The 12,504-nt window shown below is 37.7% G+C and overlaps 1 protein-coding gene across 5 annotated transcripts in view; it reads left to right on the top strand.

The window, feature by feature from the left end:
- The window catches only part of BIRC6 (baculoviral IAP repeat containing 6), a 188,946-nt gene that overhangs the window by 164,825 nt on the left and 11,617 nt on the right, over positions 1 to 12,504 (top strand). For all 5 annotated transcript variants that reach the window (XM_087777214.1, XM_087777212.1, XM_087777211.1 and 2 more), the window contains 5 exons: positions 7,503 to 7,648; positions 8,508 to 8,618; positions 9,767 to 9,984; positions 10,643 to 10,804; positions 12,330 to 12,407. In XM_087777214.1, the coding sequence (XP_087633340.1) occupies positions 7,503 to 7,648; positions 8,508 to 8,618; positions 9,767 to 9,984; positions 10,643 to 10,804; positions 12,330 to 12,407 (715 nt within the window). The remainder of the gene's footprint in view (positions 1 to 7,502; positions 7,649 to 8,507; positions 8,619 to 9,766; positions 9,985 to 10,642; positions 10,805 to 12,329; positions 12,408 to 12,504) is intronic.

Here is a 12,504-nt window from a genome sequence, read left to right as displayed (position 1 = left end):
AATGCCTCCTGCCTCTGGGAGGTGCTGTAGTTCGTACAGATTTCACAACCAGCTTTCCAGCTCTGTTTCTAGTTTCCAGAACTGAGGATTTGGGGGAGTTTAATGGCTGAATCATCTTTTTCTGCCCTGACTGAGGGAGTTAGGAAAGCAAATGCTGCAATATAAATTTTCATTTCCTTCTTTTAATAATTTTCTGCTTCCAGCAATTATTTGGTTTCTTAATTCTGATTACTTGCTTCCAATTTAAAGATGGCTTGTTAGGAAATAATACCCATCCTTCCCTGCAAAATGTAGTGCTGTCCCTAAGCGTATGCTGAAACATCATGAAAAGAAGGTAAATACAGTGTCAGGAAAAGGCACGTGTAGTGTGTTTTTCCTCCCACTATAAACTGACAGTGTTTACCAACCAATACCTGAGAGATTTTCTGAGCAGGAATCTCATTATTGGGAACTCTTTCTAGTAGAACTCTTTTCTCCTGATGGACTGGACTTTACCCGTGAATTTCTCTAATCCTTCTTGACCGAGATTGCTAGTCTTGCATATCAAGCATGTAACGCTCCTGTGGTGGGAATTTCTTATGGACTTAATGCAAAAGAAACAGAATTAGGAAGGACAAATAACAGTCCTTTATGTTGGATACCCATCCAAAAATGTCAGCTTGGGCTTGCTATATTATGTAGATCATAGTATATGTAATCTTTTTAAAACAGAAAAGAAAATATATTTGGCTTCTGTGTAATCCATTTCCAGAATAGATGCATGTATAAAATTCTCCACCGCAATTACTTTTTTTTGCTAGTCTGGTCATCTGTTAGCCTCAGATTTCATGGGCATGGAAACCTGTATCTTCCCATGCCACTTGCCCAGGTTGAAGTCTGAAAAGTTTCTTTGTGAGAATGGCACGTCACTACCAGTCATAAACTTTTTTCAATTTGGTAAAATAAAATACAGAATGCCTGGTTCTTTGGTGTCAGCTTAGGATCTGAAAACTAAGAACAGTTCTAGAAGCACAGCCGGTATTATTTTAATAATTGATGAATGTGATAAAAATTCCATGGTTGGTTCAGTTACATTGTCTGTTCAGTTTTGTTGTATTACTTTGATATACCAGCACAAAACGAAATCTTGTCTTCCACGGGTTGGTTTAAGCATAATACTGTTTGTCTTTAAAGCAGTATATAGACAAGGATGAAAACACCAACAGCCTGAACAGCCTGGTATCATTGGGGTGGAAGGTTTTAATTCTCAGCATTTTAGTTGAAGGTTTGCCAGCAATATAAACAAGTATTGGCATGAATTTCTTAAATGGGACAATCTGCTGCCCCTTCTAGGTCAAATGCCAGAACAATAACATAATTATGGCATCTGCTTTCAAAGACAAAACTTCCCTCTGTCTGAAGAGCAGTTCTACTTGGCACGTCTACCAAATGTCATCTCCACGTTGGAGCAAGGGTGTCCACTTAGATCCAGAATTTGAAGGGGAACATTTTTGCATTTGGATTCCAGTTAGCATTTGATTTCATTTCCTTTCAAAGGCCATAATAGTCTATTGGAAAATTGGGAAAATTCTGGATAATGGAGAAGATATTTAGGTATGAGATGATTTCTCGTGACTGTTTGTTGGACTGCTAGGGAGTCAAAAGCCATCGCTAATTGGAGAGTGGTCACACTTGTGTAATGGATTGCCACAAGGGCCGGGTTTGAGACGTTTGCTTGCTGTGATGGCTGAGCCCGCTGCTGCAGAGCACTGCTGCCGTGTAGCAAAGCAGGCTCATCTGAACCACCGTCTGCTGGGGGAGCTTCGTGTTGTTAAATTGTTACATCTGGCAAAATAAGCTGATGGCTGATTTGTGTAATGTGGAGTATAGCAAGCCTATCTCTAAAATGCCTGACTCTGCTTTCCCTTTCCACATCACCCTGGCCGCTCCCATGATAACTGCTTGAGGGACATCTGAATTCTGTCATCTTCACACTCCTGTCGCTTGTCACGCTCCTACTGAGGGTTAATTCTGCCAGTTCCAAGGTTGTCTGAACGTATCAGCCCTGCCTGTCACGTTGTTGTTATGACCTGGATGTTTTTCTGTTGCATGGGGATGCTAGAATACAACCAGGGAGACCGGAGGCATTTTCCCTGCTATGGCTTTTTGTTGTCTTCACTGTTACTTTGCAGAACTTCTATGTGAAACAGTGCATTTTGCAAACAAAAATTTTTCTTTATAATGGCGTCCCAAGAATTGAGGCCTAATTTGTTTTAATTTATTCTTTTTTAAAAGACAAAACAACTGTCAGTTTCTTTTGCTGCGCTCTCAAGCTCATGTTTGGAGCTGGTGGTTGGCTGCAGGGAGCAGTCCTGCAGCCTTTGCTCGTTTGGGATGTTCCAACTTAGTGTCTGTAAGTACAGTGCTCGAAGCCCCAAGGAGGAGTAGGTGGAGCCATCTCAGAGGAGGTTACTAGCTTTCACCAGTGTTTATTTGCAAAGGCATGGTCCCTTGCTCATTTTGCCTGATTTCAGGAGATTGGTTTAAGAATCTGTGAATTACTGGAAGGAACGAACTTCTGCTTGGTACCTGTGGAAACCTACAGAGGGTGGGAGACCACAAGGGCTGAGTGATACCATGGTTGCAAACCTATGGCAATTTTATCCCGACACAGTCAGGGACAGTATAAAACTGAGCAGAATTCTGCTGTAAGCACCCTCTCTGTAGTACAGAGGGGCTGAATGGTTCATTGGCTTTATTTTGTGAATACTCTGATAAAGGTATCATTCCGTATCATCACGTTTACCTCTAAGTATCAGGCACGGGTGAGTAAGTATCAGTATTGGCTTTAAAAATTAAAGTTGCCTTGGGAGTGTATCATTCATTATTCATTTAGCACAGCGTGAAGAGAAGGCTGTCATCTTCTAGCACAAGCTAAATTAATGGCTTAAATTATTAGCGTGTACACTGCTGTCTCTTCTAGCAAATATATTAGTGACTGTCATCCATTTAAATATGAGTTGACATGATTTTGACTGCTTTTTCTTCAATGGTTGAAAAACTGTGTGGGGAAGTTTCTAAGTCTAAACTAAATATTTGGCTCCTCCTCCACTCTGAAAACTGTAACATTTAGGTAAAGGTTTGGCCTATATGAAATAACTGCATTAAATTTTGCTTCATACGCAGAAACTTGGCAGAAAGAAATGTACACTATAACACAGACATTTAAATGTTTTCTAAAAATAGAGAAAATGTGCAGCAAAATATTCATATGGTTATATATTTGACCTTAGTTTATTATTTATAAGTAGTATTGGTTCTCATGTTTCTTTGGAATACCATTGAAAAAAATATAATTAGAGCTCAGGAGTTTGATAACACTGTTAGTTTATCTGCGTACATAAATTTATATGCAGGCTGCTAGAGTGGAGGGAAGGATCTTACTGGCTTTATGACTTTAATTTTGGTATTTCATCTTCTCATTCATATTTTTGGGGGGGAGAACCTTGTAATTACCAGCAACTCCCCCTCTCGAGCTGGGACTCCACTTGTCCCCCTGAAACACTTGGATATCACACACAGCTTGGAGAGAGCTCGCTGTGGCTCTGAATCCAGGCAGGAGAGCAGCAGCAGTATAAAAGTGGAGATGATACCAAGAAGGGAGGATGACATTTTCTCAGCTAATAATTTGGTTTGCCCACGTTATACATGCTCACAGAGGGTGGAATTGTTACCGGGTCGCTTTTTCATGTGCACACAAAGTAATCCCGTGTGTTTCAGGTTACACTAAGAAATGGGTTTGGAGACTAAAAAAATCATCTTTGATATTGCTGTAATTTTGTCCTTAGAGTAACATTGGCACTGCCCTGAAAGTCCTGCTTCCCACCTCCAAGACCAAACCTAAGAAAGCCTGTTAATTTCTTACTTGGGATCCGTCCAGCAGCCCGATAGGCCACAGCAGGCTTACAGAGGCCACAAGAGTCTTTGACTGTTACTTCTCCAAGTGTTGCAAGATTCATCTATGCATCAGTTATATGTAAAGCCCATTCAACTTTTTTCACAGGGCTTTGAATTATATTTGTGTCTCTCCCCTCTTATAACCATATAGTTTAGGAAACTATGGACTTCCAGATTTTCCAGACCAGAGTGTGTTCTTACATCAGGGAGATGGGTATATGGACCAGCTGCACACCTCCATCTGCAGTTCCAGAGCTGTTTCACATGAGATTTTAATCTTGTAGCATACCGAATCTCATTTTCTTTAAATTGCATTTATTTAATAGTCATGATAAACCATATTGTAAGGATATGATTTTAGAAAGGGCTGCTGTAGAAAAATAAAATCAAGTGTAATAGCTCATGTCTGCAATGAAATTTAGTTCTGTCTCAGATGGCTAGAGATGACAAAAACTTTGTGTGAACTGTACAAATTATAAGCAGTGTGAAAATATATACCGCTGGGGAACCTTTGACAGATTTCCCCATCTAGAGTCTAGGGAATTACTTGATTTACCATATGTTGATTGTAAATAAACTGACAAGCTGTAAAGTATTGTTAAATATCTCCAAATAATTGTGTATAACACTAAACATGTAAAGAAGGTCATGTAGTGACATCTTACGAACTGGGCAGGATTAATTGCACTGAGGTAGTATTCTTATTTAGACAGCAAAAGACTTGAATCAAACAAGGGCAGGGAGACAAAATGAGGGAAACAAAAATGGAGGTCATCATTAATAGGAGTCTTACAAGTTACAGCAGTATCAGTTGGGTTTTTTCCCCAAAAGAGAGAAAAAAACTATCTTTACCCTAACCATTAGAATATACAAGCATGATTTGTGTGAGGAAACTAAATGTTGATAAGGCAGTGCGTCTGATTTGGGGGTTTTGTGATCCAGCTAGGTTATACTCACTAAGAAACTGACTGAAATCCCTGATTAGGCAGAATCAAGGTCAAATACGAGACCTGGTTTCTTCTTGGCATCCAAGGTGGAATCACTCCTGCACCTTGCTTCCTAAAAACTGCTTTTATGCAGCCTGGGTTCTGGCCTGACTGGGGAGTTAGGCAGCCTGGTAATGCACACCGTCACACAAGCTCCAGATACCTACAGGTGACAAGGTAGAGCTGTTCTGCCAGCCCTTGATTTAAAAGGTATGTTGTGAGGAGTGGGGGTTTTTTGTCTATTTTGCTCAGGATAACAGTGGACAGAACAGTTGTATTGATGGCAAAAGGGACATTAAGAAAATATGTTCTCTTGTGATAGCTCAGAAGTGTTGAAGTGTTAACTGTTCCGGACAGCAGGGGGAACGAGCAGAAACTCTGTTATTGGTACTGAGAATTTGTATTTGAGTAGGTGTCTCCTTTTGCTACTGCTTCAACTGGATACATATTCCTTGCCTGCTTAGGTAGCTGACTGTCAGTAACTCAGTATATCTGTAGGAGGTTTTAAGCATGTAGTTGAGCCTCTTGTCTAATGAGGCCAACACTTTAATTTTTGTTTTACTGTAAGACCAAGTAGGAGGAAAAGATGGGTAGTCTAAATTGTAAAACCACGTGGAAGGTAAAAGCCCTACAAGGTAACTGCCTTGAAATTAAATTTGTAGGAATTAATTTCACTTTCGGTATCTTCACCAATCATGTTTTCATTGCTTTTCACGCATCTCTCTCTTGCCATTAGCCCATTGACATTTCGTTTTAGTCAAAATTCCTCCAAGGGTTTTGTAGCAAATAGCTTAAGGATTCTACGTCAACAGCAAGCAGTTCTGAATCTGTACACCTTCCTTGGGACTGGTGGCTGCTAGCATGTCTGTGATGTTAAAACAGGTATCGCTGAGGTTTAGTGGGCTTAAATATACATTATTAAGTTATTTTAAAAATATTGGCTTAGCTTTCCACAAGGAAAGTCAGTGATGAGAATTTTGGAAAGTATGAATGGGAGAGGCAGCTGCTGCTGCTTCTTTGTCTTCAGCTGTTGCTCAAACGCTGAACGACACTGTTTGTTTGATGCTTTCCTCCTAACTGTAAGCACCTGAAAGCTCAGTATTGCTTGAAGTCAACAACGAGCTAACGTCCTTTTGGATTAACTCTGGAACAGGGAAGATATATGCAGTAATGAATTTTGTTATTAATGCACTCTAGGCATATTCTCATTTGATCAGGTACCGTGCAAAGACGCTCAGTATTACTGTAATCACCTCTACTGAGTAGTTTAGAGACTCATTCTTTATGCATGATTTCAGTCTAGATTAAAATACAGGAACGATATAGTATTTGGTAGCTGCTAAAATATGCTTGGCACATCAAAGCATTGAATTGCTAATTTTTCTTGTGTAGCTAGCTTTCTGTTTTGCTTCTAGGTATGGTAGTGGGAAAGAGAAAACCAGTGCTTCTTGGCTATTGAACTTGTTTGGATCTTAAAATGAACAAGTGCTATGAAAACAACAACAAAAAACCCCAGAAATTACAGTAAAATAAGTTGGGGGCTGTTAGCATTAAAATCTCTTTAAGTTTTGCACGATAACAATGTAAATTTATGCTAGCTCTTAAAACATAGCAGCTTTTAAATGCATACATGTAGGTTACAGTGTTATCAAATACCATGTCTTAATTTCAACAATTGAATATATATGCTAGTAAAGACTGGGTTATCACAATCAAAATATTTATCTTAAATTACTAGGCAACTAGCTTCTGTCGAACAACCGTGTTAGTATATGCTGTATTTTCAAATTATTTCATTGTAAAAATTTGAAGTGTTTAAATTGACATTTTAATTTGCAATATATTGATTATAAACATCCAATATAATTTAGGTGCCTTCTATATTTGTAAGGCTTTTAAAAATAAGTTACGTTAAACTGTTTATTGAAATAAAAGGTCTTAAATTTATAGCCCAGAAGAGAACTGCAGACGGACACAAACTTCATTTTTGACCCACTTTCTCGTGATGCCTAGGTTGTAGTTCACAGACATACTGTGAATTTTTACTAGAGGTTTCCTAGTGTTTTACCATTAGTGTATTTTAAAGAATAGCTAGTGTATTGTGGAATAGGAGGGAGTTCTGTATTACCCGTTGAGGACTTATTTTGCACCAGGATCTACATGGGCGGGTGAAGTGCACGTTCATGACATGATCTTTCTTATGCTGGTTTTGTAAGCTTTTCTAATATTGTTTGAAAATGTGCAAACATAAGGTCAGCATGCAGGTATAACAATCAAAAATAGTAAATGGTTGAAGCAGAAACTAGTATACTGGTATCACTGGCTTTGGGTTCATATTTTTACTCTCCATATCAGATGTATTTCTGTCAAATGAAGACTGTACGTTCAGTGTTGTCACAGTTGATTGCTGCATTCAGTGATTAACCTGGAGATACACAGAGACATTCCATTTCAGAAGACTTGTTTTAATCTCGATCTTTAATCTTTGGTATTTTTCCCTGTTGACAAATATGCTGAATACTGTATGACTGGTTGAAAAATATTCCCTCATGCTATATCCTATTTCTTTGCCAAAAACAGGTCTAAAAAGGACAAAGCCAAAGCAGGAGTAAAACCAGATACTTCTGATCAAGAACCAGAGGGACTGACACTTTTGGTACCAGACATCCAAAAGACTGCGGAGATAGTTTATGCTGCTACCACCAGTTTGCGCCAAGCAAACCAAGGTAAAATAGAAATACCTTTACAAATACTGTATAGTGTTTATTTGTAATACATTCATTAACAGATAACTTATAAATTAGCTTAAAAGCAAGAAAAAAATACTTCCCTCCTGTCCCCAACCACTGACTACATTTTCAAAGGCGGTTGGAACCTTGTGGTAGTCCTAAATGTTTTGATCAGGAAACAGAATAATTCAAGTAAGTGGGAGCACATCTCATGACTTTCAGCACAATTATGTAGCACCTTTTTTTTTTTTTTCTTTCTCTTGGCAGAAGACAACATACATGACCTTTAATAGTAAAGCCTTTGCTGTTAAAACTAAATCTTATGAATTAGATTAACTCTTACCTAGATGAATGCAGAACAAAAATCTAAATCATGGGTTGAACCTACAGACGTTCAAAGGACCGTCTAGTTGTCTAGTAAAGAAAACTATAGATTAAGTAGCTTTATTGGGGGAGTGGATTTTAAAAAGGCATGTATAATCAGCTCCTGACTTTGAAGAATGCATCAAGAACACATGTGTGAATGCTCATCCACACAAGTGTATGCCATACTTTCTATTTTAAATACTTAAAGAAATAGAAGAAACAATAAAAGAATATTCATAGCAGCAGTAGCCACGAATTATTTCTGAGCTGAGATAACGATCTTTATTTACTTCGAGCTGTTCAGATAATGTACTATATAGTAGTGAGAAAAACAGATTTGTATGTTGTGAGTGATCCCCAGTTTTCAGACTTCTCTGCAAACAATGTCACCATAAAATGTCATTTCAAGTTAAATAATCCCAAGTGCTTGCTGTATTTGACTCAGAATTACACGGTTAACTACAAATAATCATCACATTTTGTGTAACAGAAAAGAAGATGGCTGAATACTCCAAAAAGGCTGCTGTGAAGCCCAAGCCTTTGTCTGTTTTACGGTCTCTTGAAGAAAAGTATGTGGCTGTCATGAAAAAACTCCAGTTTGGTAGGTTGAGAAGTGTGAATATCTGGGTCTTGGAAAGCAGATACCTAAGAAATACGCAATCTGTTGCACTGAATCCCTAATTATCTTGGAAAGTTACCAACTTTTTTATATAGGTGACCACCGATACTTTTCACATTTGGAAAATTATATAAGTCTGTGTTTTCAGGTTACCCACTAATGCAGTCTTTGAACTATTAAGAAATGTTTTAAGCATACACTAGATTGATTCAGGGGACCAGATGAATTCAATGATGGTGTTTGTGTTTTTATTCCAGTAATGATTTGTGAGTCTTTCAGTCCTCCAATTATATTGAAATGTTAGTCGATTTTTATTAAACCTCATATGTGACTGTCTATATATATGTTTGTTAATGTAGCTTTTATTTTTTAAATGGAATAGAATTTAGATCAAAATGTGTTTTTTAAAATGAAACCGTAGTAAACTTCATTGTGTCCTTTCATGGAGTGCAATATGTTGCATTTGGAAAATGTGATGGGAATCGGTGCTTATTTTGGCCATAAAGGGAACGTGTTAAAAAAAAAAAATTCATAAAGAACAAATAGTATCTCATCCAAAAAGAGCTACAAAATTATTGCAAAAACATGTTCTGTGGGTATTTTTTGAGTTGCAGTGACAGCATTTGCAATCACATTTCTTTGCTGTTGTATTTGTAAGGGATTTTCCTCACAAATGTTTGTGGGGTGTATGCCAAGAACAGGAGGTAGGAAAGTTTGTAATGGCAGCTTTTCACCCTGGCAGCTGTGCTGCAGATTTTGCGTAGTAAGTGATTGAAGAAAACTAGCTTCACTGTAATTTTTTATGATTCTTTAATAACATTGCAACCACCACACAAGTAAATACTGTTGGCACTCTGCTTCACACTGATTCCCTTATTAGCATTATTATGTATTCATAAGTGTCATTATATTCCTGGTCTGGAATAGCTGGTAGCTTTCCAAATCAGAAACGGTGTATGTTTGACAAGTTGCACATGAACACTTGTAAATTTGCTGCAGAAATTAATTTTTTGCATTTGTATAATGCACATTAAATTTTCCTGAGTTTAATACTCAGAATCTTTATCCAAAACTAATCCATTATTAACTTCACTGTTTTCCTGATGCATTAATATTTTCTTCTCTTCTAGATACATTTGAAATGGTTTCTGAAGATGATGACGGAAAATTGGTTTTTAAAGTAAATTACCACTACATGTCTCAGGTAAAAAATGCAAGTGACGCCAACAGTGCTGCCAGAGCCCGACGTCTTGCTCAAGAAGCTGTGACTCTTTCAACATCGCTGCCTCTGTCATCTTCATCCAGTGTTTTTGTACGTTGTGATGAGGAGCGGCTTGACATTATGAAGGTAAAGAAGCAACGTTATTCTTATTTTCCTCTTTCAGCTTGGCATATAAATGTTTGAGAAGGTGCCTTAAGTCTTAAGAAAACACAGAAGTAGTTCATGTGTACTTTAATTGCTGTCCAAACTTTAACGTAAGTAGTAGTATTTTAGAGTCTGATCCCGATTTCTCAATAGCTTGGCAGGGGGCAGGGAGAGTCCATCTACCCCAGGAGTGCTCTGTTAGCCAAGGAGATTTCACAGAACAAGGTTTCTTCTTCTTCAGCTATTCTGAAGGGAAAAGTTTAATTTTGTTACTCCATTATGGTCAAAGTGTGTCTTTGCATACGACCATTTTGGTCGATTAAAAGCAGTAGGTATGGAGAAGTACACTGAGCATCTCGGGACCTGAAGTTTGAAGAAAAATTCTATTAATAGCATCCAGTAGGGAGTAGAGTTTCAGCTCCTTCTGTTTTACTTTCCATTTGTTATCTGGAGAAATGAACATTAGCAGAGGGCTTCACTTATCCAGAGTATCAAAATGCAGGCTGACAGCCTGCATATGGGTATTTTCTGATAAGTAGCATGTGGAAATGAAATGCTTCGTATTACTTATAAAAATCTCGACTGTGTGACAAATGTAAGGGTTTTTTTGAAAACTGTTGTCTTTTTTTTACAATGGTAGGTTCTCATTACTGGTCCTGCAGACACCCCTTACGCAAATGGTTGCTTTGAATTTGATGTATATTTTCCGCAAGACTATCCTAATTCCCCTCCACTTGTGAATCTGGAAACAACTGGAGGCCACAGCGTGAGATTTAATCCAAACCTCTACAACGATGGCAAGGTAGGTCAGCTTTGTTCGTGTGTGTAGATGTAACAAGGAAGGGAAACGGATGAAACTTTTTGCAATCAAATGATCAGCCGCTCCTAACATACTGGAGGAAGCTGTTTGGTTAAAGCTGGTCTTCAAACTGAAACGAAGAGTGATTTAATGGTTTCAAATGGGAATGATCTCCTTTCTGAATAGTCTTGGAAATTTTTTAAAGCTGGATTGGACCAAAAACCAAGTAATTTTGACGTAGGAAAATGTTCTTTTCCATCTTCTTTGCTAAATTAACCAGGCAGAAATCTATTTTGGCTAGCTGAAATACCCAGGATCCTTTCCGTGGACAGAGTATGCTTCATATCAGCTGCAACTGAATGTGTTTGCCAAGTGCCCTGTCTCTCTTTTTCTGTGCAAAAGTGCTTTTTCTTGACAGAAGATAAAGATTTTCCTTAACCTCGGTATCCTTTATAAAAAAAATGTAGCTCTAAAATATGGACTGAATGACAGCTTTCTCAAAAAATAGTAAAGCTTTTGGAAATAATATTAAAAGTTAAAACAAACAAACTTTCCCCCTTCCCTCCCCCCATCTCCTTGGTACGTTGTGGCTCATTCTAAAGGCTTCAAAAAGCTAACAAAAAGTCAAGTGCATATCAGGGAGATGCAACTTCTATTTATATTAAAAATAAGCACACGTTAAATTCTCTGCAAAATTCTTGAATTTAAATTCTCTAAATTCTTGGCTGTAGCACTGTGGCACTCCTTCAGCCTTTTTTTGTGTGTGTGTAAACATTTAATCCATAGGCTAACCTTTTTCCCTTATTCCACTGTCACTCATGGGTTCCCCATGCTCCCTGTTTTCACAAGCTATAATACTCCTTTCCAGTACTAGACACAGGGTTTTCTCTTAACGTGGACACAGAATGTAATTCATACTGGAGACTTTATCTCCTTTCTTCTTTGCCTAACATACATTAAGTCCTGGCAAATACTTGCCTCTAAATTTCTTGTGTTTATTTTGTCTCTTTGTGTTCCCTATGTTTGATTGTTCCATTTTATGATAAGGTTCAAGAACTCCATAGACCTCCCTAAAGTCCAGATCAGTCATAAAAGTTAACAAATATTTTCAGTTCCTTGATGGTCTGTGTGACAGAAACCAGCTTTCACAGGCTTCAGCAGAATAATTGTCTTTAAAATCCACAACAATAAGTGTTAGAATAGTATTTAAAGAGGAAAGTAAAGAATCAGATAGTATTCATGATTCATTTATCTTTGGAGGCACTAGAATCCATAGGTTTTCCTTGAACAAAAGTAATCTACCTTACTTCATTTGTTTATTAACATGCTGTTCTTGCTTATCCACATTATTTTTATCTGCTTTCATTTCAAATTAGCTTCATAGGAAACAGATTTGTCTTTTAAAATGCAGTTATAGAAAAGTTTGTAAAAAAAAAAATTTAAATGTAATGTTGACATTTTGTTCTGCCCAAGCAGAAGAATTTTATCATAATATTTGTCTGTAGTATTAATAATGTCACCTTTTCAGGTGTGTTTAAGCATTCTTAACACATGGCATGGGAGACCAGAAGAGAAATGGAATCCCCAAACATCAAGTTTTTTGCAGGTGAGCATTTCTTCTTTCTCCTCAGTAGATGTCATTTAGCAGTAAGTAAGTGGTTTGTCGGTCCTAAGGATTCTTTTTCTAGTGCTTTTAAACCAGA

Source organism: Nipponia nippon, unplaced genomic scaffold, assembly GCF_047370975.1.
Source record: "Nipponia nippon isolate SJK-2023a ecotype South Korea unplaced genomic scaffold, ASM4737097v1 scaffold_4, whole genome shotgun sequence".
Lineage (NCBI taxonomy): Eukaryota > Metazoa > Chordata > Aves > Pelecaniformes > Threskiornithidae > Nipponia > Nipponia nippon.
This window is presented reverse-complemented; position numbering and strand designations above follow the sequence as displayed.